General features: G+C 38.9%; 1 protein-coding gene across 2 annotated transcripts; it reads left to right on the top strand.

The window, feature by feature from the left end:
- The first annotated feature begins 9,340 nt into the window (after positions 1 to 9,340).
- On the top strand, positions 9,341 to 14,291 carry LOC131324147 (ethylene receptor 2). 2 transcript variants are annotated; one of them, XM_058355984.1, is made up of 3 exons: positions 9,341 to 9,932; positions 10,443 to 12,337; positions 13,380 to 14,291. In XM_058355984.1, the coding sequence occupies exons 2-3, from the start codon at positions 10,586 to 10,588 to the stop codon at positions 13,920 to 13,922; spliced, it is 2,295 nt and encodes a 764-aa protein (XP_058211967.1). In that variant the 5' UTR covers positions 9,341 to 9,932; positions 10,443 to 10,585; the 3' UTR covers positions 13,923 to 14,291. The 2 variants fall into 2 exon arrangements, with proteins under 2 accessions (XP_058211967.1, XP_058211968.1); XM_058355985.1 differs by lacking the exon at positions 9,341 to 9,932 and adding an exon at positions 9,944 to 10,338.
- Positions 14,292 to 24,399: the final 10,108 nt, after the last annotated feature.

The raw sequence follows: 24,399 nt of genomic DNA, 5'->3' as shown, positions 1-24,399 counted from the left end.
AAATATTTATGTTTCCATCCTTAAATTGTCATTTTGCCCCATTATACCCTAGCTATATTTATATAATAATATATTCATATATATTCATATATGTGTATTGTGTGTGTGTTTGACCCGATAAATTTTCATTCCACAAATTAGGGGATTTGGTTCCCTCTCCTTTTACCTCTCCCACCCCACCCCACCAAACCCCTCCCATCCTAATTTTCCACAGTTCAAAAAAAAAAAAAAGGCCCTTCCCATCCTCACGGCTTCCTCTCCACACTCTCTCTCCTCTCTTTTCAAACCTAGTTGGCACCGCCCCTTCGATCCCCTCCATCGCCGATTGTCATAGATTCTGTAGCGGACCGAACGTAACCGTCCACGACCGGCCGCCAAACCATACTTGAACTGGGGCTCGGCTACTGGCCGAGACTCATCCATCAGCGAGATCTTTATTCTGAGCTCAGGCGACATGGGTAGTTCAGGCTCGGCCGCCGTCGGTGGTGAAGACCCGTCAGTATGTTCCTCACACGGGTCACCCGCCGGGCTCGTCCATGTACCGGGCTCTGCCATATGCGGGGTTCGACCACCCATTGAGTCACGTGCTCCCTCACATGACCAAAACTGTTACGCCAGAAGATAATGATGAGCACATGGGAGTTGACAGCTCACGCCCAGGTATATGTTCGTCGTTTCCCAGCATCAGCACCGCCACCGCCTCAAGCACCGCCACCACCTCCGCCTACAGAACCATTACAGTCTGGCGAACTCTCAGTGCCCACGTCTCCGTCTTCTTCCCCGTCGCCGGATCCACCTGCTCCTCGATATCCGACTCGTGAGAATCGTCGTCCCCCGGCAAAATATGGTTTTTCTAATCTCTCTAGCACTTCTCATCCTATTTCTCGGTTTCTCTCTTATACTCATCTCTCTCTATCCCTTCGTGCTTTCACTACTACTGTTTCCTCCGTTTTTGTTCCTAAAACTGTTCAGGAGGCATTATCTCGGTCTGAGTGGCGGATAGCTATGGTGGATGAAATGTCTGCTCTTCATACTAATGGCACATGGGAGTTGGTCACTCTTCCTGCTGGGAAATCTACTGTTGGCTGTCGTTGGGTCTATACTGTCAAGTATCTACCTGATGGCACTATTGAGCGTCACAAAGCTCGCCTGGTTGCTAAAGGCTACACCCAAACTTATGGTATTGATTATTCCGAAACGTTCTCTCCTGTTGCCAAGCTTGGCTCTGTGCGAATTCTTATTTCTCTTGCCGCCACTCTTGGCTGGCCGTTGTATCAGCTTGATGTCAAAAATGCCTTTCTCCATGGCGATCTCCAGGAGGAAGTCTATATGGAGCAACCACCTGGGTTTGTTGCTCAGGGGGAGCATCATAAGGTATGTCGTCTTCGCAAGGCACTTTATGGACTTAAGCAATCTCCTCGAGCGTGGTTTGGCAAGTTTAGTGAGGCTATTTTGAGATTTGGCATGCATCGAAGTCCATCAGATCATTCTGTGTTTTCCCTTATGTCGGCTCAAGGGAAAGTATTGCTCATTGTCTATGTAGATGACATTATTATTACTGGAGATGATCAGAAAGGGATTGGTGAGTTGAAACAGTTCTTACATAGTCAGTTTCACACTAAAGACTTGGGTAAGCTACGATATTTCTTGGGTATTGAGGTAGCAAGGTCAAAGGATGGGATTAGTTTGTCCCAGAGGAAATATGTGTTGGATATTCTAGAGGAGACAGGTTTGCTCGGAGCCAAACCTGTGGAGACTCCAATGGATCCTAATGTCAAACTTTGCGTTGATCAGGGGGAGGAATTTTCTCATCCAGACCAATATCGTCGCTTGGTTGGTAAGTTGAATTATCTTACCAATACACGTCCTGATATCTCATTTGCTGTTAGTATGGTGAGTCAGTTTATGTCTGCTCCTCGTCTTCCACATTGAGAAGCTTGTATTCGTATTGTGAAGTATCTTAAGGCTCATCCTGGACGTGGTTTATTTTACCGTTCCAATGGTCATTTGCGTGTTGAGGCATTTACTGATGCAGATTGGGCAGGGTCACCTTCTGATAGACGTTCAACAACTGGTTACTGTACATTTGTTGGTGGCAACTTAGTTACTTGGAAAAGTAAGAAACAGACTGTTGTTGCAAGGTCTAGTGCAGAAGCAGAGTATCGTGCCATGGCTCATACTACATGTGAAGTTGTTTGGTTGAGATCATTTCTTGAGGAGCTGGGATTTCGGGTGCAGTTACCCATTCCTATGTATTGTGACAATCAGGCGGCAATACATATCGCTTCGAACCCTGTGTTTCATGAGAGAACCAAACATATTGAGGTAGATTGTCATATCGTTCGAGAGAAGGTTGATACTGGTGTGTTGGCTATGCCTTTTGTGTCCACAGGTGCTCAGATAGCAGATGTTTTTACTAAATCACTGTTTAAACCTCGTTTAGAATTTTTATGTAACAAGCTGGGAATTTGTGATATCTATTCTCCAGCTTGAAGGGGAGTGTTAGAAGTGTTTATTATGCCTGTGCTTGGGAAGCAAGTCAGGGAGGCACTATAAATACCGAAGGAGTGACCCTAAAAGGTACATACACTACGCTATCTCAAAACCCTGGTCTCTTACTTGATTCTCGGCACATTCTCATCCTCTCGCCGGAGGGCCTTGCTGGGCAACCCCGGCCAGATCTTAATCGTGCGTTCACTGTGCAGGATTGAGAGAGAAGGCTAGAAAATCCACGAACCAACGGAGGAGGATCCCAAATCAAAGGATCACGGGCCACACAGATTCAACCATTGCAGCTAGCCATTTACCGATCGTCGTCGAACCAAATTGATGTGCTGCATCTCAAATGGTGTCTCTATTGCACGACGTCGTTCTTCGTTGGAACAGTTTCCATATCAAAAAGCAGCGGCGCAAGCTGCTGCTCTCCACTAAAGCCTCGGTACCATTCCCCTCTGTCGCCAATGTCGGATCTTCAAGTAGAGACGAAAGGTCCAAAAATTGTATGGTTTTAATTTTTCCAAATAGATTAGTTTTTTTTTTTTAACACGGAAAATGAACCTCTCCTCAATTTCGAACTGGAGATAGATTAATTTAATGGATGTATGTATAAGGGTCACAAATCTCTGGTATTCAAGCAGTTTTAATTCTTTTCATGTTTGAACTCACTTGTAGTAGTTTTAGAAAATGTTTTTTTTTGGGGGTAAATAGTTTTAGAAAATGTTGGGTTGCAATGGGTGTCATTGTAGGTATCGTGTTTTACAAGACTTGTCATGTTTGAACTTACTTATATCATGTTTGAACTCACTTGTATCATGTTTAAATTTGTCGTGTTTGAACTTACTTATATCATGTTTGAACTCACTTGTATCATGTTTCAAATTTGCCATATTTTACAAATTTTGTCATCTTCGTGAAACTTGTCATGTTTGAACTCACTTGTTTTATTTCATGTTATTTGTTGAATCTTGGTTTTTCATGAAATAATTGTTGAAGTCATGAATAATTATTGGAATAGGACATGAAATATGTTTAGATTTTAGATTTTGTATTTAGATTTTAGGAGAGAGATGATTAGGAGGAAAAAAAAAAATTGAAAGATAGAAGAAAGAGAGTGAGATAAACTAGGGAATGGAGAGAGAATGATTTGAAGGATTAGGAGAGATAAAGGGTAACATGGGGTTTATTTGAATTTGAGAATGGAAAGATAAATTTTCAAACTCACTAGGATGGAGACTTAAGTATTTATGTAGAAGAGAGTGAGATAAACTAGGGAATGGAGAGAGAATGATTTGAAGGATTAGGAGAGAGAAAGGGTAATATGGAAGAGAATGATTTGAAGGATTAGGAGAGAAAAAGGGTAATATGGGGTTTATTTGAATTTGAGGATGGAAAGTACCTTAATCTAACAACGATGAGTTAAATTATAGATGATCGAGAAATATGAGCTTCACTTTTAGAGGAAAAGAAAGAGAAACAGTTTGTGGTTGAAGTGAAGAAGATATAAAGCAAGTGAAGAAGAGAAGAATAAAATAGTAGTTGAAATATGTGTGTATATAAATTTTGGAACTAGTTAACTTATGTAGTGTGGGGCTCACAAATTTTGATTATTGAAAAAGGTTGCTAGTTTTGGTTATCCAAAGCCCAAAATTTGATTATTTATAAGGATGTTGCTAAATTTGATTATACCATTGTGAGCCATTTTTTGCACAAATATTGTTAACTTTAACAACAATTGTCTTTTGGTTATACCACTGTGGATAGCCTTACATACCCACATTCACATGAGGGGTGGGTTTCAAAAAATATTTAGATAAAAGTCATAATTTCTTTATTTTTTAATTCGTATCAACGTGACAAACTAATAATCTATAAAAATTTGACACAAAATTAACAAAACAAAGAAAAATTCGAATAAAGACAAAATTCCAAAAACTCCCAAAAGAACTATGCAAAACAGCCGCCATTGATTGGAGTCTATTTCAATTCGAGGCTATTTGTTACTCCATATTCGAAGCAAAATCCCAATATAGGATTTGAATAAATATTCCAACCACGACAGAATGCAATTACTATTTGGCAAATGCAACAAGGTGTCTCTGGGACATAAGTTTGGGACATTTATTCGCGGGATCCTAGCCGTCACAAATAATTTTTTCCCTCCATTCCCCTCCCCTTAAGGTTTCACTACCCTTGTACGGTGGCGGGAGGTTTTTTGTTTATTCTCGTCTCTCATTTTTGCGAGAGTTGTTAGTTTCATCTACAGATCGGATTCTTTCATACTATATGATTCACAATGGTATTCGTGCCAATAGTGCTCTAACCGTACATGATGTCTTTAGTGAAGCAACTCACAATGACTTGTTAGATCTGTAACTTTGGGAGTTTATGAGTGCGTTCATTTTTAGTTGGAGTCCATGTGATCATCTGGGTACTTGTTATCTTTTTTTATATGACTTGAGACTACTAATTCTATATTTGAATTTTCGGCAAAATGTCCGTTAGGCGTAAGTCTACATTGGGATGAAACATATTGACTGCCTTGTATTTTTCTTGTTTTGCATTAGTTAGATGATTAGTTTGGTTTTGTCCAAAATATTTGTTGAACTCTAACGTAAGTGCCGTTGGAATTTTATCAACATAATCTTATTTGCTAACAAAAAAAAAAACTAATAATTAGGCAGGCATTCTAATAATCTTTCTAGATTTTTTGTCCTTATTCACACAAAATAAAATAAAATCGTCTTTGTTAGATTTTGTAAATTATTGGTTCGTTTCGACAAGCGAAATTGAGAAAAAATAATGGACCAATGAAAAAAAATTAAACAAAGACAGAGATAATCAAAAAAATCTGTCAACGTTCGATTATTTTTGGCTTTAGTGAAATTTTAAAAAAAATATCTTCTTAAATTTTTCTCTTTGAGACGAACTAACAATCTATAAAGAAAAAAATTGACGCAAATCTAACAAAGCCGAAAGTTTTTAAGTAAGGTCAAATAATCTAGAAATATTATTAGGCCAAAACACCAATTATGTGAACCTAAGGGTCCCAATTTAATTCAAATCCATACACTCGAGAAAAGTCCAACCCATATGGGCTTGTTATGGCAAAAATACCAACTTGGCCTTTTGTTTTGTAGATCATTGATTTGTCTCGACGAGAAAAATCGAAAAACTCTCCAATTCAACATTTGAAAAGTTTGTCTCCGTAAAATTCAAACGTACGACTTAATGAAAAATAAACACTTACTACTTTTCTCGTTCCACGGACGAACCCGTGGGGCATCAGGAATGAATATGACACCCCACCCCACCCCACCCCACCCCACAAAAATTCTCCACACATGAGCATTAATATCTCATGCAACCGCTCCAACAAAAAGTGATGGCTTGTTTTATTGTCATACCAGAAGAGATCAGTTGATAATGAACCCATCCACGTTAAAGGGGGGGGACCCATTTGTGAGATTCGATTGTGATTTTAAATAGTGCAATTTTACCCACCATTTTTGATAAGGATGATATCACTTTACAGTAAAATTCACACACTTTCAACAAATAAAAAGAAAAATAATATTCACCTTTTTAAATAGAGAGTGTACAAAATTCAACTCGATTTTAAAGCTTCCAATTCACTCTTGGAATTTTTTGCTTGACCCAAAAAAAAAAAAACTCACCCTTGGAAAGCCCAAGGGGTCAGAGCCTTCGGTCACTGCCAGGGGGCAAGCCAGATTGACCCTTTGGTTGGAATCCCACCATTTGTGGCTGTCACGAAAGAACCAGGTTCATTGCATTCGGTTTAGACGTACGGACTAAGAATCGACTGATGTGAACACAAGGCCAATTAGGTGGAGTTTCCCAAAAGTGGCTCATGCTACTTTGTAGGGCAAATGGCCCACCTCACTCATTTATCTAAAATTAGCGTCGGTGCCTGTTCGATGCGTGGGACCAAAAAATTGCGTTGATATTTTTTTTGGGTTCGGTGTGTCGAATGGGCATGCCATTAATTGATGAAAAGTTATGGTTTAATTTTTTTTCTCTAAGTCCGCGTTCGATACACGCTAGCGTTGGTCCCATTTTGTACACTGACAAACGTGTGGTGGAAAATAAATTTGAAACACCATACGACGGTGCTCAGAAAATAATTTTCCTCCATATTCAAACCCTCTCCCCACGTCTCTCCCTCCCTCCCACCGCGTTTCTCTCTCTCTAAACGAAAAATGTAAAATCTAAAAAATCTAGATTAGGAGTTTGGATGCTTGTGAAGATAAAACACATTTACCTATAGTATTAATTAATTAATAGCACCGTAAATACCAGAGCAGTTTTAGCACTTTTGGGAAACAACTCGATTTTTACTACTTTTAACGACTTTTAAAAGTGCTCCAGGATCTAAATCAGATAATGCGCGGGTGGGTGCAAGTGCGAGAGCACGATTAGGTGCGATTGGGGTGCGCAAACATGAAAGCATCTCTCAAAAATCTCTCAACAATAAAAACTCATGGGTGTGCGGATTGAAGGCATAAATGCATAGCGAGAATTAAGAGTATAGCGAGTGCCATCTTAAAAAATCATGTGACCAAGTCCAAGATAACGATGCTCCAAGTAGGGACGGAACGAGGATTTCCTAAACGCAGTGGCCGAACTATAAACAACAAGATTTTGAAATTTCAAGGTTCGGGAATTTAATAGTTTGTTTGGTTTAGATTTTGAGGAAAGTTTTCTGGGTTACGAGTGAGAGGGGTAAAACGAGAAATGAGAATAATAATTGAAGGGAAAACTTATGATAAACTGTGGGCAGAGAGAGGGGTTGGATTTTGAGACCCAAAGCGGACATATTCTAAAGCATTTAAATGTCTAAATAACACTCAATATAAAGCACAATATCTATGTATTCAAGCAAAATACAACTAATATTAATATTAAAATTTCGGGGCGGGGGGACCGAAACTACGTGGTGGCCTTGGCCCCCCGGAAGCTGAAGCCTAGATCTGTCTCTGGCTCCAAAGTTTTTCCTTACCACGGTACATTAGTGTGAGTTTCATCACAAAATATATGACTCTCGCACTAATTTGCGGCCTTGGAGCGTCACGTCACGTCACGTTACGTCGCTATCCTTCCGGAGCACCAAATAATCACTCGGTTCATTCATGAACATAAATTTGATTCTTTGAAGGCAAAATGTCTCTTCTTTCACGTACTATGAGCAGTTATCTGGCGATGTGAGAGAGAGAGATGCATGAATTTGAACCACTGGTGTAACAAATGCATTCATCTACTGTTACGGATTGGATTACAAATAATTTTACTCTGATGCAAGGGCTGCTCGTCGGGCATTAACATGAATGGGCCCGTCAGATTTTTCTTGTTTTGTCATTATTAATTTTTTTTCGTGTTTATTAGACTGGAATAATTCATTACTTGGCTCGACAAATTTGGAGGGAGTAGTAAAAAATTGTAAGCTACTACTCGACCTCAGATCGTTACCAGCTCAATCAGAACTTGTTTTCGATGGACTCACCTAATTAGCACATCATTTGTTCGGCATTCTTCTTCAAGCGTGCAAAAATTCAAATCGAGCTTGAACAATGACTTATTTTGCTCGTATGAGCAAATCCTGGTTTTTTCCGATGACAACGTTATAGCAAAGCTTTGCTCAATTAACTTTCGAATAGGAGTAATACCATACTTGAAACGAGAAGACAATACGATACACTCGAACAATACTGGGGACTTTTGAGTTTTGAAGACAACTCCAACCAAAAAAAGAAATTTGAAAAATCACACAAGTGGTCCAGCCATTTAATTTTCGCTTTCATTAATACCAAACTGTAATTGGTTTTTTTTATATTTTTATAAGTAACTTTAATTGTTTTTTTAAAGGCATAATAAGGAGGTTTTTTCTTTAGGCTTCGTCTAGTTGCAAGGAAAGGACGGGAGTATCAATTTATTCGTAACTTTTTGAGTGTTTAGTTAACAATAAAGTTATGGATCCATGGCTTCAATTTTTTCACTAGGAAACACTTCCTTGTGAAATAAATCCTGCTAAAAGGAAGGAATTTTAATATTCTTGTAAGATTTCTTGTCAAGAAAACGTTTGTGAAAGTAGATTTTATTTTATTTTACTTCCCCTCGCTTCACGTTTTTAATAATTCATTTCTCATGCAACATTTCTGGCAACTGTACAGAGCCTTTTTTTTCCCTTTGGTTCAGGTCAGGAGTGATCGAATCAGTATACGCGCATCTCAACTAATCTCTAGCCCGTTCGATCAAAGACATACCATCTACGTCTAGACTATAAAATTAGAAATTATTTTCTTGCATCATGAACCCAAGAATTAAACATTGACCAATTATGACCAAAGGAAACCCACCAATTAGCTGGAGTAACCTTTGGAGTGGGAGCCTTGTGTATTCTTTTTCTCAATGTACGTAGAAATAAAAGGTGAACAAAACAAATAGATGACGGAGACATGGGTTTGAGTCTCGGTGGGTGATTTGGCCTCATGTTTGTGGATGAGTCTTTAGTCATTGAGAGAGGAAGCTTATGCCAATTGTGCACCGAATAGTGCCATAGTGACGGCCTGTCCATCCGGATCACCGGATGGTGATAGTTATGACTCGAATCGAACATTCTATCGACGGACAGAAAACCTCTTTGGTCACACCCAATAGAGTTGCTAATTGCCCCTCCCAACCTTTTAGATTACTCCGTATAAAAAAAAAACATAGAGACACACAGAGGGGGAGAGAGAGAAAGAGAGGTGAAAAGGAAGGTAGGGTCCACTTTCCTTACGTGAAGAGAACTTAGACGCACTTTTGCTAAAAACGTCCCCTTCAGTTCCCCCCATTTGAAAAAGGGTATAGTTCTACTATAGTTTTCTACTCCTCTCTCTCTAAAACCCCCCTCGCGCTCTCTCTCTTTCTCTCTCTCTTTTCGTTTTCCGCCTTCGTAATAAACAACGGCGCGGACCTCAAAACCTTCTCTCTCTCTCTCTCTCTCTCTCTAGAAAGAGTCTCTCCCCTCTGAAACCATTGTTTGAAATTTGAACACAGAGGGAGAAAAAAGATATACACAACTGTTTATACGTATCTATGCACACAGAACGGTAGCTTCAAGGCTCGATTCTCTCGCGGTTCACGCGGCGCGAGGCAGCCGGTTCTCGTAAACAAACCCGGTTCTCTTTCTGGGGTTTTCGCCACAGATCTTTCCGCCTTGCTTTTGATTTGTTGTGAAGAGTTGAGATAAAATAGACATTGAGGGATTTGGGTTTCTGGGTTTTCGATGGATTTGGATACGAGGGTGTTCTTGATCTGGGTTTTTAGAAATTTATAGTACAAGTGAATATATTCATTGAATATATATCTGTATGCATGCGGATGAGGGATTTAGATCTGGAAGATGGGCTGGTTCAGAATCTTGATCGTTTATTCAGGTAAAGTTTGTGTTTTTTTTTTATCCTACATTTCAGATTTTCCACCTTCCAAAATGCTAGTAATATTTGTGATTTCCGAATTTTTTGTTTTTTATTTATGTTTCTTGAGTTCTGGTAGATTTGGGATTTATGGTGCATTTATACATTGGTGCTTTGGTTGAGGTAATTTCGGAGTTCTATTTATAAATATTGTTATTACTCGAACCATGAAAAATAGTTAGATAACGGGCAAAAATAGAGATTAGATTCTGCTTTATAGTTTAGAGATTTGATTTGAAGAGAAATATTTAGTAATTAATTTATTTTGATTTTTTGTTGAACCGGTTGTTGTGCCAGATATTTTTTGGCTTCTGTATGATAATGATAGGTATCAAAAATTATTTGTTAATGGGTGCCTTGCAAAATGGTCTAATGGATATACATGCGTTTTTATACGGAAGATTTATTTTATCCTTTATGTATTTCTTATTTTAGAAGGCTTCATAGATTTGTTGAACTTTTATTGAACAGGAGAGGACTGATGGTAGTGGAAGTTTGGGTTCTGAAGCTTAGCTCAAGAAGGTTCTCTATCTCATAAGAAATTTATTATTCCGGGGTATCGAAATATCCATAATTATCAACAAATGGATTGAAAAAGAAGTATATTAGATGCAATGTTGAAGAAATTAGCATCCGGGTTATTGATTTCATCGTTCCTAATTTCCATTTCTGTTGCTGATAATGGGTTTCCCCGGTGCGATTGTAATGAGGAAGGGGGTTTTTGGAGCACTGAAAGCATCCTTGAATGTCAAAAAGTGAGTGACTTCTTGATTGCGGTTGCCTATTTTTCGATCCCAATTGAGCTCCTTTACTTTGTCAGTTGTTCCAACGTTCCGTTCAAATGGGTACTCTTCGAGTTCATCGCCTTTATTGTTCTGTGTGGGATGACCCATTTGCTCAACGGGTGGACTTATGGTCCCCACCCATTTCAGCTAATGCTAGCCCTCACCATATTCAAATTCCTCACTGCCCTTGTATCTTTCGCCACTGCCATAACTCTAATCACTCTCATCCCTTTGCTTCTAAAAGTGAAGGTGAGAGAATTCATGTTGAAGAAGAAAACTTGGGATCTTGGCCGAGAGGTTGGAATCATAAAGAGGCAGAAGGAAGCAGGGTTGCATGTCCGGATGCTTACCCAAGAGATCCGTAAGTCACTAGACCGACACAACATTTTATACACCACTCTGGTCGAACTATCTAAGACGCTAGACTTGCGAAATTGTGCTGTTTGGATGCCTAATGAGACTAAGACAGAGATGAATCTAACCCATGAATTAAAGGAGAGAAATCTTTCAAACATGTATAATTCCTCCATTCCAATTACAGACGTTGATGTTACAGAGATAAAGGAGAGGGATGGAGTTAAGATACTTGAGCCTGACTCAGCACTAGCTATGGCAAGCGGTGGAGGATCTATGGATGTTGGGGCTGTGGCGGCTATTAGGATGCCGATGCTCAGGGTTTCAAATTTCAAAGGTGGTACGCCTGAGATAGTTCAGGCTTGTTATGCTATACTGGTATTGGTTCTTCCGGGCAGGGAAGGTCGATTTTGGAGCAATCAGGAGCTGGAAATAGTAAAAGTGGTGGCGGATCAAGTTGCTGTGGCTCTCTCCCACGCAGCTGTGCTAGAAGAGTCACAGCTCATGAGGGATCAATTAGTGGAGCAAAATCGAAAATTGCAACAAGCGAGGAAGGATGCTATGATGGCGAGTCAAGCTAGGAACGCGTTTCAAAAGGTGATGAGCGACGGGATGGGAAAGCCGATGCATTCAGTTTTAGGGTTGCTTTCGGTGATTCAGGATGAGAAGTTAAGTAGCCATCAACGGCTTCTTGTTGACTCAATGGTTAAAACCAGTAACGTGTTGTCCACTTTGATCAATGATGTAATGGACATTTCGACAAAGGAAAACGGGAGGTTCCCGTTGGAAATGAGGTCTTTTCGGTTGCATTCCATGATTAAAGAAGCCGCTTGCCTTTCCAAGTGCCTTTGCGTTTATCAGGGGTATAGTTTTGCAGTTCACGTGGAAAAGTCTTTACCGGATCAGGTCATGGGAGATGAGAGAAGGGTTTTCCAAGTGATTTTGCACATGGTTGGCAATCTCTTGAATAGTGGAAATGGGGGTGGCTGTGTGACGTTTCGTGTATGCTCTGAGAGTGGAAGTCAGGGAAGAAATGATCAGAGATGGGCAGCATGGAGAACGAGCTCTTCTGAGGGATGTGTTTATGTTAAGTTTGAAATTGGGATAAAGAATAGTTCTTACCATTCGGAGAGCTCTATGGAAAGGATGACAATCGGAGGCCAGAGGTACAGCAGTGATGGAGCTGAGGAAGGCTTGAGCTTCAACGTTTGCAAAAAGCTTGTACAGGTAAGGATGTATCTGTTTTTCTTATGATCACATATGTAAAAATTGAACAGTAGGATTTAATTTTTTCTTGCAATGGAGCATAGTCTTAATGAAACTAGGCCTTGTTTGATTCGTGAATTAGGCGCCTGGATAGGACTAAATGCGCCTAATCCTACGTTATTCCATGTTTGGTTGCCGAAATCACTGTCGAGATTAATAGTCCTTATATGTGGGGTACTATAGTCCATATGTACTATATAATTTGTCATAAGGAGAGCACGCGGGAAGCTCCTTTTAACGATTTATGAAAAAATACAAAAATACCCTCCTGCTCCTTTTAACAATTTATGACAAATTACAAATTACAAAAATACCCTCAAATGTTCCCTCGATAGTAGAAATCCTGAAAAATACAAAAATACCCAGGACAGTTAAAAAAAGGCCCTCTCTTTCGGGGGTAATCTTGCGTCGGCCAAACATGGATTGGAAAGAATTAAGGGACTACCAGTACCAGGACTCTTAAATTTTTTCCATAATTGGCTCTCTCCTATGTGGTTGCTTAGTATTAATATTCTGATAGTTGCTCTAACCATGGTATTCTTGTTTCTCCAATTGACAATGCATAGAGGCAATATCGAGACTAATTCTATCAATGATTTGGCTAGCATAAAGATTTTAGTCCTTTGATTGCCATATTGCTTTGCTAAATATGCTACCATGCTAGTAAGGTTTTAATTTAGCATGATGGTTATGAATTACGATGTACCATATGTCCTCAAATCTCAATTTCAATGAGCTTGAGAAACTGTGTTCTCAAACATCAACTTTCTTGTACCTGTTTAGACCAACATCAATTTAACTCCAAACAAAGCCATGTATTTTCTTGTCGAGGAATCGGATATTTGGACAGTTAATTTTGCAAATGGTTGTTTGTGTTGATTAAATATAGTTCAGAAGATAATTTCCTTCTGGAACATTTGAGAACATACAAGTACTTCTTCCTTCTTTGGTGACGACTTCTCTTATCTTCTCTAACTTATCTTTCTTTCCCAATAATTTTCAGCTAATGCAGGGGAACATATGGGTAGTACCGTATCCAGAAGGCTTTGATCAAAGCATGGCACTAGTTCTCCGGTTCCAACTCCGGCCTTCTATTGTAATCGGCATATCTGAATCCGAAAACTCTTCTAGTGCTCCACAATCCAACTCTATTTTCCAAGGCCTTCAGGTCCTCTTAGCCGACGAAAACGATGTGAACAGGGCTGTGACAAAGAAACAGCTTCAGAAACTCGGGTGCATCGTTTCCACCGTAGGGTCTGGATTCGAATGCCTCAGCGCTCTGGGCCCTGCGGTCACTTCGTTCAAAATAGTCCTATTGGATCTCCACATGTCCGATTTGGACGGGTTTGAAGTCGCGTTGAAGATTCGGAAATTTAGGAGCCGATCCTGGCCGTTGATCGTCGCCCTAACGGCAAGTGGCGATGAGGAGGTGTGGGCAAGGTGTTCACAGGTTGGGATGAACGGAGTTGTCAGAAAACCGGTTCTCTTACAAGGAATCGCTGATGAGCTGCGAAGAGTCCTCGTGCTGGCAAACAAAGTCTTGTGACAATGTGCCGGTAGGAGAGATACTAGGCAGGCCAAAATTCAAGCAAAGCAATGTTACTTTTTATCTTTTTTCTTATTTTTTCTGTGTTCAAGTTTATGGTTATCATGCATAGTTAATCTAAAATTGAATCACAAATAGTAACCTTTTGATAGAATATACCTTGAAATTAACAAACTTGGATTAAGGTTTTTGACACAAATGGGTGGTTCTAATGAATACTAGCTTATATAACACATACTGTAAATGGTTGTCAGTTGCAAATCGTGTTTGTGAAAATGCATTTTTGTGCAACTTTCATATGGGTGCATCTTTTGCTTGTAATTTGAGGACTTCAGTTTTGTATATTTTCCTGTGCTCATCACTTTTTAATCTCTTCTCTTATCTAATTTTCCTTTGGAAGGGATCATGGGTGTAGGCTGGGTTTCCCAATTGTCTAAACGGACTAAATGTGCTAAAGTCGAAAAAAACACACGGATTTTGAGATGTGTCCTGGATGTGTAATCCAAGGTCAACATCATGAATTCTAGTAAAAGAATACAGAGACTTAACTATCATTTTTTTTCACGGAAATTTCCCAACATTTAAAATTGCTTGTACAGACTCCCTCAATTATAATTGCTACTCAATCAGAATCTTTTTGTCAATAAGATTGTTAAGATGAAGAGGTTAATGTGGACATTTTTTTTTTTTTTTTTACAGAATGTGGGGGGGGGGGGGGGGGGGGGGGGGGGGGGGGGGGTGGTGGTGGTGGTGGTTGGGGTTGTGGGTAGGGTAGTGAGTGATTTTTAAGGGGTAGAAGTTTTAGCGGATGTGTTGTGTAGCTAGTGTTAGTGTTTGGGGTGGCCTAACTCTCTAAGCTATGTAGCCAGTTTAATTTCCAAGCCACAAGAGTTATTATTGTCCTTTTTGTATTACTGACATTGGTAATTTCAAGGTGGTTAATGGATCTTTTTAGTTTCATGTTTCGAGAGAGGATCAAATATTATACAGTATTTGATTTCCAGTTAACGATTGCCTTAAGATATTGATTAATAACTTGTTTGAAATTAATTGTACATTTAATATAAAGATACGAGCATCTTCAATTATCTTTGTTAACAAATATCCTTAAGCCACTACTTAAGGATGTGTCGACTGCCGAATGAGAGTCAACATTCTCTAAATTAATACATGCAAAAAGAAGTTCGGCATAGTCTTGCTTGACTATTGAAGCCGTTCTTTTTGTAAGTCTAGTTGTACTTATCATCAATGCAACAAAGTTAGGTTAATTGGACCTTGAAAATGGCTTTGATCGAATTGTGTTGGTGATAAGACAAAAAGTTAGGTTAATTGCACCTTGAATATAGCTTTGATCGAATCGTGTTGGTGATAACATAATGCAAGGATATATGCTGATTATCCATTCTTCTAACAGTTTATTTCTCTTGTGATAGTTGCGCTTCATTTAAGTGAGATACTAATGTGCGATCAATCCTTTTGTTTTTTTATTTTTATAGATGATTATATTGGACCATACAACATGATCGATTTGGATTCAAATGAAATTTTGAAAAGTTTTATTTTGCGTTACAGGAGGTCACACGAAAAGATCACGAGAGAATCCATGCTCGCTGATTCAAGATTGTGTATGGAGAATTGGATGAAATTCATTGAGCTATTTTCAATAATCACCTCATTTTTACAAATAGATGACTATTATAATCAAGTTCAGATGAGAATTGGAAAAATCAATGGTTCGGATCTGCTCAAGAACTCCTCACGAAGAGTCCTTGAGCAGATTCGAATAATTTATTGCAATATTGGACGATTCCCCTGTGGGTTCCCTACCTGTTAAGTATTTAGGGGTGCCCCTTATTTCTACAAGATTGAGGGCAGTAGACTGTGAGCAACTTAAGGAGAAATTGCTGGCAAGGATTCAATCATGGACCAACAAACGTTTGACATATGGAGGGAGATGTCAGCTGGCTCAATATGTTCTGTTTAGCATACAGGTTTATTGGTCTTCAATTTTTATTTGACACAAGAAGGTTCTTCATGGCAGGCAGATTTGAGAAATTCTAGAGATGAAAGTGGCATGGAAGTCCCTTTTTGTGTTCCTAAAAAGAAGGTGGCTTGGGTTTTAGGCTTCTCAAACGTGGAATAAAGCGTCTATGATTAGACACTTGTTTAAAAGCTGATACGTTGTGGATTAAGTGGATACATACATGTTATTAAGGTTCAGAGTGTGTGGACGATAAAAATCCCTAATGAAGCCTCTTGGTCTACTAGGAAAATCTTCAACTTGGAGAGGTTTGGTTCATGTGTAGATAAAACATGTCATTGGGGATGGGTTGTCCACTTTCTTATGGACTGATAATTGGCACCAACTAGGCCCACTATATCAGAGATTTGGTGAGTCAGTGGTTTTCAACTTGGGGCGTTCGGTTCATCCTAGTGTGGCTTCTATCATTCAGAATGGTATGTGGAAGTGGCCTCGTGCAAAGAATGCTATTAGAGCATCCGCACTAGTCTCTTCAAATTTTGGACCAAATTACACCTTAAAAACTCACTTTATTACTTTAGCTAGCCATTTTTATAATGTCTACTACATTAAACTCTTTGTCCAAAAACTACCTCAATAAAATATTTTATTTTTATCTGAAAACCATCTCATCTGATTTTGTAAGCTCTGGGCATTGGTATTGTGGCAGCTCATGATAGGCAGAGAAGTTTCAAATGAAAAAGTAAAACATTAAAGAAATAGGTAGCAAGTGAACAGGAGCTTTTTCAAACAAAGAGTGACTGTAGAAATTGTAATTAGTAGCAAGCCTCAAGAGAGTCTGATGCAGCACCAATTTCGAACATTTACTCGTTACTTTAACAAGAAGAGGGGTTTGACGAGGGAGGTGCAGATGCCCTTACTAGGGAAGTCTTGGCAGGTACCCTCCTAATTTTGCTCCTAATCCCCTGTTCCTAATTCTATTGTTGAATGCTAATGGTATGTTTTTGGTTTGATCTGCTTGGAATGCCTTGAGGGATGTACGCCCTGTTGTTCCTTGGGCTAATAGTGTCTGGTTCTCACATAATCCGCCTTGTTGGGTCTTCATTGAGGGGTTAGCTTTTCTGGGTCATTTATCCATCTATCATATAAAACCATGTAATTTAGGTATTAGGTCACTCAGGCCCCGTTCCGCAACGGAAAAAAGGTCCTTATTTTTTAAAAAGGCAATTTCAAGCTCAAAAATTTTAAACTTATTAAAATCTAAAAATATGCAATATAGATTTTATTTGAAAGATCTCATCGAGATCTTTTATACGATGCAAAAAAAATTAAAAATTTATTTTTCATTTATATTATTTTTGAGTTTGAAAATATGAAATAAACTGCTTATTTTTTAAGAAGATTTATGGAACGGGGCCTCACCTCAATCCGAGCTTTCACACAGGTCTCCTACAAAAACATATAAGACAATTATAATTAAGATCTGTGTTGGGTGCATTTGTGTTTTGTTTCTTGTTGCATTGCTGTTTGCTTTTGCTTTGTTGTATTGACCTTCGAGGTCTGCTGGGTGCACTTTCTTATTATAAAGTTTTAGTGATTTAGACACTTTCATAAGGTACCCTAGTGTTTTTTAGGCACTTTCATATATAGGGTACCCTAAGATTTTAGACACTTTCATAAGATACCCTAGGGTTTTGGGCATTTTCATAGGGTACTCTAGGATTTTAGGCAATTTTATAAAACACATTTGTGCTAATGTTTGATTGTAAAAAGTGTTTGTCTAAGAGCTCAAAAAAATAAATATAAGAAATTTTTAGGTAAATTTCCCTTCAAATTACGAGTGTCTCCACCAGTTCAAAACATGAACGGGGAAGATCCGCTTCCCTTCTACTCCATTGGGCAAAACCACGTGAGTTCAAAACATGAACGGGGAAGATCCGCTTCCCTTCTACTCCATTGGGCAAAACCACGTGGGCCTTGCCTTTCCCATCTCTCCACTCATCAATCATCACTCTAGCTACCCCACAAAACACCGCCGATGAAAGTGGCCCTGGATACTTCAGGCCACCGCCCATAAAAAAGAGAGAGTTGTTTTGTAGTGATAATAATATATGTGATTGCCCAAATCTATTATAGGAGTAATTCTCTATGTTGATATAATTATACTATTGGGAGGGCCTTGACTGACGTTAGATCACTTGTCAAATGTCAAGGACTTTTATTTTTGGTGTTATGTTTTTACTTTTTTAATCGGTAGCACTACTTACAAATAGGCAATTTCATTTCAAAAGTCCGAAATTACAAAGATTTCGTCACAAGAAATAGAAGTGAACCAAAATTATTAAAATTTGGAAGCGAGCACATGCACTAACAGACTCAGACACATATTACAAAGACAGTAAAAAATATGATTGTAAAGGATCATATGAGGTTATCAAAACAAAAAGAAGAAGAGGATCATACGAGGACATCAAGCTCAGGCCATAAAAGCACAAAGGGAAGACTGTATTAGCACTTAGATCTTTTTATTGACATCCACGGAAAGATCAAATACTGCTTTATGCATTTAGAGGTGTCGAATAGATCGTGCCGTACATGCCAGTTTATTCATTTATTTTTGTGTGCCTAAGCCTGGCCTAATTCATTTGTTTTTGCGTGTGACAAAGCCCAGCTCAGCTCGGGAGCATGCTACAATTTGTTCCTATTTTGTGCCCGTGCAATGCTGTGCTTGTACTGGGTTAGGTCTTCACATTTTCCTGTTTGGTTTAAATTTTGAGAGACGTTTTTTAAAGTAATAAGTAGAGAGAGATAGATAAAATTTCTTCAAGACCGTGTCGAGAGATTTGAAACCCCAAAACGAACAAGGCTGGAGTTGTAGAAGGGGCAAAAAGTGATTGAGAAAAAGTTCATTAAATTTACTTCTATTGCCTGTCAAATGAACAAGTGGTTAAATGGATCCAAATAGAGCTAGTTCATTAAAAAATTGAGAGAGTGGTCTACTAAAACCATTGAAGGGGGCTCAAGTTCTTGATATAATATTAAATTATCTTATTGCCTTACCATATATATATTAATTATATGAGCCTCACTATTTGCAAAGAAGATTTGCGGAGAATCACACAAAGAAAAATTCGTTTGGGCCCATTTTTACAAAAATTTAGAAAAATATTCATAAATTTTTGAATATTATTTTATGGGGCTCTGTAAAAAATCAGCTCTAACGAATATCGGTAAGTATTACTTTTGAATTCGCAGGGGTGAATCCCGAAATGGGCCCAAACACTTTTTTTTTTTTGCGTAGTTCCTTGCGAATCTTCATTGCGATTAGAATTTTCGTATATATGAACTTGGAATTCAAGCAAAAGTGTTGTGCCAGGGGGGTCTGCATACTTGAATCAATAAGCTATAATAACATCTGTTTAGGCTTTCCATGTCATAGATTTCATGAAGAGAATCTAGAGCCAAAATCAACTGTGGAGAGAGTGAGGGGGTAACACAAACAACTTAAGCACAAATTCTACGCCGATTTTTTAGGGAGGCCTACCTCGGATCCCCCAAAGATGATTTGAACCGCTCAATTTTCTTAAAATATTTGTTCATGTATTCCTGTAAAAAAATCACTTCAATCGGAAGCCGGTAAAAGCTTTTTCAAAAATCTTAGGGGAAACTAACTGGTTTGCCTAACGAATTTTGAAAAAGCTCTTACCGATATCGGATTGAAATAATTTTTTTTCTACAGGAATACATAAACAAATATTTTAAGAAAATCGAGTGGTTCGAATCATCTTTGCAAGACCTGAAGTGGGCTCCGTGAAAAATCTGTGTAGAATCAGTGTTTAAGTTGTAAGTAGCACAGCTCTATATGGGGTACTTCAGACTCAAACCCCACTTCAGTCTAAAGATTTATTGCTCCTCCTATCACCTTTGCTTTGACAATGAGAGAATAGCATTTGTGTCAAAGGGATCTGTATTTGGAATTTTCAAATATAAATGCCAAGACTTTAGCACCAAAAGCTTGGCAAGAAATCAAAAGACATGGGCAAGTTGATGCGACACAACGTTAAAAAAACACAAGTTGATGTGACACATTCATACATGTTTGTGAATCAAGTCACAATTTGTATCTTCCAACCTAAGTAGTGTGGAATAAAGTTTAATTAGAGCATCTCTTTCCAAATTTAGAGTGGCATCCTTGATTTCTGGGAGTATTATGTTATGTCTGGAGTTGACTATTTTGCCCCTATGAAAGTCTGAGAATTTTACAGAGGAAGTTTGAGAAGAAGTCCTTGCTTACTCGGTATGCAAAGTAACAGTATATCAAGAATAATGACATTTTTCTTTCCAAATCGATAATATGTCAAGAGCAATGCTACGAATACAGATATCTGGGCACAGATACATGCAGATGCGTCTGCAGCCCTTCACGCACATGAGCTCCAAACAATACGCATGAGTCTTTCACTAATCAGACGACTACGGATACATCGATCTCCGATCAATCAAATCCTATGTCCAAATTAAAAAATTTCCATGAATTAACCAACCCAGCTACAAAAGGGTTTACAAGACATTAATTGCAGATTTTTATCTCGACAACCGAGATATCGAATTTCATGTTATTTAATTTCCCTATGAGAAAATGAGTGAATGATATGCATTAATGCACTCTTTTATATAAATTGTGTGCTACTGCATTGAGACTTTCATCAGCACAACTAACGAAATTGGAAATGTTCTTCTTGGGCTTGAATCCAAGAAGCCTAGTTCGGACTTTCGTCATCCAAAGTCATTTGAGCCTAGCTCTTGCTGGGCCAAGCCCATTTCTTTTGGACCAGCTTTACAAATGGATCAACCAAAATCATAACCATTTTCTGCTGCCACAAATATATACATCTATTTCGTACTCATATTTTTCGATATGGAGTGCATAGCACATTTTGGATGCCAAAATTTTCTCTCTATTACATTAAATCTGGATTGGGAGACGCTGCCAAGCAGGGGTGCTTGGCAGCGGTGCCGAGCGCATCTCGGCCGTCCAAAAGTGTTTTGGACGGCCCGGATGTAAAGGTACCGAACGGATTTAAAAAAAAAGAAAAAGAAAAGGAAAAAGATGTTTCGATTCGGGCCGTTGATTCCGAGATGAACGGCCGGATTGGCCGCTCAGCACCCGCTCGGCAGGGGTGCCGCTCGGCAGGGTCCCCGGGTCCCATTAATCTATTTCTTTTGGGTCTTTTAATAATTCGGAGTGTTGGGGGCTAGCTTACACACACTTCAACTAATATTTTGAAGAATCAATCTCACTGTTCACTAATGGAGAATTAGATTAAAGCCACATAAATTTATATTTAGCTAGCGCCTGAGTGGTTTCAAACCTGAGTTCTTATAGAGCATCTCCAACACTACTTGTGTAAGCCAAGATGATTCATTCAAAGAGCCTCTTGGAGGTGCTCTTAGGAGGGACTATATCGTCCAAGTCCCAAGTCCTGACCACCCGGATAAGGCTAACTCTTTGGGTTAATCTCTCTCTCTCTCTCTCTCTCTCTCTCTCTCTCTCTCTCTCTCTCTCTCTCTATATATATATATATATATATATACAGTTAGTCTCAAATGAGGGAGTCCACATTTTAGTTAAAATGCGGACCTCCTCATTTCTTCAATTTTTCGATCGAATTTCAATGATTCGAGCCGCTCAATGTGTTTAGAACATGATTTTAAAGGTACCCGCGAGAAATCGAAAAAAAAATGATCGGGAAGGGCTTCATTTGAGTAGTTTTTGTTTGAACCGTTCGAAAAAAAATAAACAAAAACTGCTCGGATGAAGCCCTTTCCGATCAATTTTTTTGCTGATTTCTCGCGGGTACCCTTGAAATCACGTTCTGAACACATTGAACGGCTCGGATCATCAAAATTCGATCGGAAAAGTGAGGTCCGCATTTTATTAAAATGAGGTGGTTCTCATAAGAGTCGGACTTTTATAAATATATATATATAGTCCGGATCCAATGAGGGATCCCTCACGGCCTTATGGTGCGGGACTCCCCTTTCCCGATCGAATTGCAACGATCCGAGCCGCTCAAATTGTGCAGAACATGATTTTAAGGGTACTTGCGAAAATCAGCAAAAAAAATGATCGGGAAGGGCTTGATCCGAGCAGTTTTTTACTGAACCGTTCAATTAAAAACTGTTCGGATCAAGCTCTTCCCGATCATTTTTTTTGCTGATTTCTCGCGGGTACTTCTAAAATCACGTTCTGATCACTTTGAGCGGCTTGGATCGTCACAATTAGATCGGGAAAGGAGAGTCCCGCACGGTAGCACCGTGAGGGATCCCTCATTGGATCCGAACTGTATATATATATATATACAGTCCGGATCCAATGAGGGAGTCCTTATTTTAGTTAAAATACGGACCTCCTCATTTCTCCTATTTTCCGATCGAATTTCGATGATCCGAGTCGCTCAATGTGTTCAGAATGTGATTTTAAGGGTACTCTCAAAAAAAAATCGGCAAAAAAAAGACCGGAAAGGGCTTTATCCGAGCAGTTTTTGTTTGACCCGTTCGATAAAAAACAAACAAAAACTGCTCGGATGAAGCTCTTCCCGATCATTTTTTTTGCTGATTTCGTGCGGGTACCCTTAAAATCACGTTCTGAACACTTTGAGTGGCTCGGATTATCAAAATTCAATCGGGAAAGGAAAGTCCGCATTTTATTAAAATGAGGTGGTCCTTACGGGAGACGGACTATATATATATATATATATATATATATATATATATATACACTCCGGTTCTGATCCAGGATCCCGGATTTGGGAATGGTCCGGGACTGTGCTGTGAGCCGTTGGATTAAAATCCAACGGCCTGGATTAAAAAAGGGAAAAAAGGCTCCAATAATTACACTTTTTCCCCTCCCCCTCACACTTTCCCCCTTCCCCTTTTTTCTCACCTCTTCGTTCAAACAGAGTCCAGACCAGAGAGACAGACGAGAAGAGAAGAGAAACGCGAAGAGCGAGGAGAGAAGAAGAACGAAGACGAAGACGAGACGAAGACGTTCACGAACGACGGTATCTCTCTCTCTCTCTCTCTCTCTCTCTCGAACTCTCGAACTTGAACTCAAAAAATCTCGAACTCAAAATTTCTGAATCGGAAGAAATTGCTCTGAAATTAGGTGATTTTTTTAGGACGAACGACGAAGAACGAAGAGGAGGAGGAGAACGAAGGAGATCGACTGGAGAACGAGGTATATTTTTCTCTGTCATATTTTTCTCTCTCGTTCAAAAAAATTAAAATCTGGTTCGGAAGATTTTTCTAAAAATTATTCCACATTGATTTGCTTCCGCTTGCTGGTTTGCCCCAGGAATTTTCTCCGGATCCCATAACAGGAGTACTCTCCTGGGTATCCATGGAATTTCTCCAACTTATTGCCCCTTCCTTTTTGGTTTTTCCCCAGCTACTTAACTCAGCTTCTGATTGGCCTGACTTCCCACCTGAAATGCCCCATTCCCTAGTTTGATTCTTGGGCTCAGCATTGGAACCACCTGAGCCACCCCAACCTGCAGTTTGATTCAAGGGTTCAGCTTCTGCTTCGGAAGATTTTTCTAAAAAATTAGGTTTTTCTTTTTTTAGGACAAACGACTAAGAACGAATGTTTGACTGATTTGAACCCTTTTTTGTTAGGGTTTTGATTTCGATTCTGGAATTGTGTTAGTAGATGTGTGATTTTGGAAACCCTAACAGCTTATGCATCCTTTTTGTTGCTTATTTGAGCTTTTTGTGCTATTTATCAGTTATTGTTTGATTTCTCATTCCTTGTGAAACCAGCTGCTTTTCGCTGCGTGAAAGAAAGGCAATATAATCATTTTTTTTTTTCAAGTGCTGTGTTTTGATTGTAAAGACAATAGGATTGGTTTTCCTCATTAGCTTTATATGAATAAAACTTGACGGATTGAATATAATACGATGATTAGATAATCCCAAAAAAAAAAATGGTTAGGGCTTCTTTTGCCCATTCGAAATTGGCAAAAAATTAGGGCTTTTTTTTTGGGATTCGAAATTAGCAAAGTATTTTGATTAGTATGGCATCTGTCCTAAAAAACTCGAAGATGGTGGCTTTGGGTACTAAAAAGGAGTGATTTTTCTTAGTCTAAACAATATGATCCACTTGACCCTTTGTTTTCATGAAGGGACCGGACACGAGGTTATGGCTGGGGGATTCTTGACTGATAAACGGGCTTCATATGGGTGTGTAAATTTTGAATGTGAAACTTTTTATTTTTAGTATTATCATAATCCAACCCTTTCCTCCACATTTATTCAAATTCTAAGATGAATTATTTTCTTTAGATGGATGTTTAAATTCAGTGAATGGGCCCATGTTTTATCCTACGACATTGGTCTGAGATCTGGATCAAGTGCTTCACATATTCTCTTATATTCTCCCTCTATGTTGACTCATGCTTCATGAAACTACATTCTTAGAAGTTTCACTCACTTAAG

This window comes from Rhododendron vialii, chromosome 4a (assembly GCF_030253575.1).
Source record: "Rhododendron vialii isolate Sample 1 chromosome 4a, ASM3025357v1".
NCBI classification, from domain to species: Eukaryota; Viridiplantae; Streptophyta; class Magnoliopsida; order Ericales; family Ericaceae; genus Rhododendron; species Rhododendron vialii.
This window is presented reverse-complemented; position numbering and strand designations above follow the sequence as displayed.

Excerpts from the sequence above, each read along its gene's own strand:
- LOC131324147 (XM_058355984.1), top strand. The coding sequence starts at position 10,586 with ATGTTGAAGAAATTAGCATCCGGGTTATTGATTTCATCGTTCCTAATT. Across the intron at positions 12,338-13,379 it reads TTTGCAAAAAGCTTGTACAG|CTAATGCAGGGGAACATATG; the intron begins GTAAGGATGTAT and ends AATAATTTTCAG.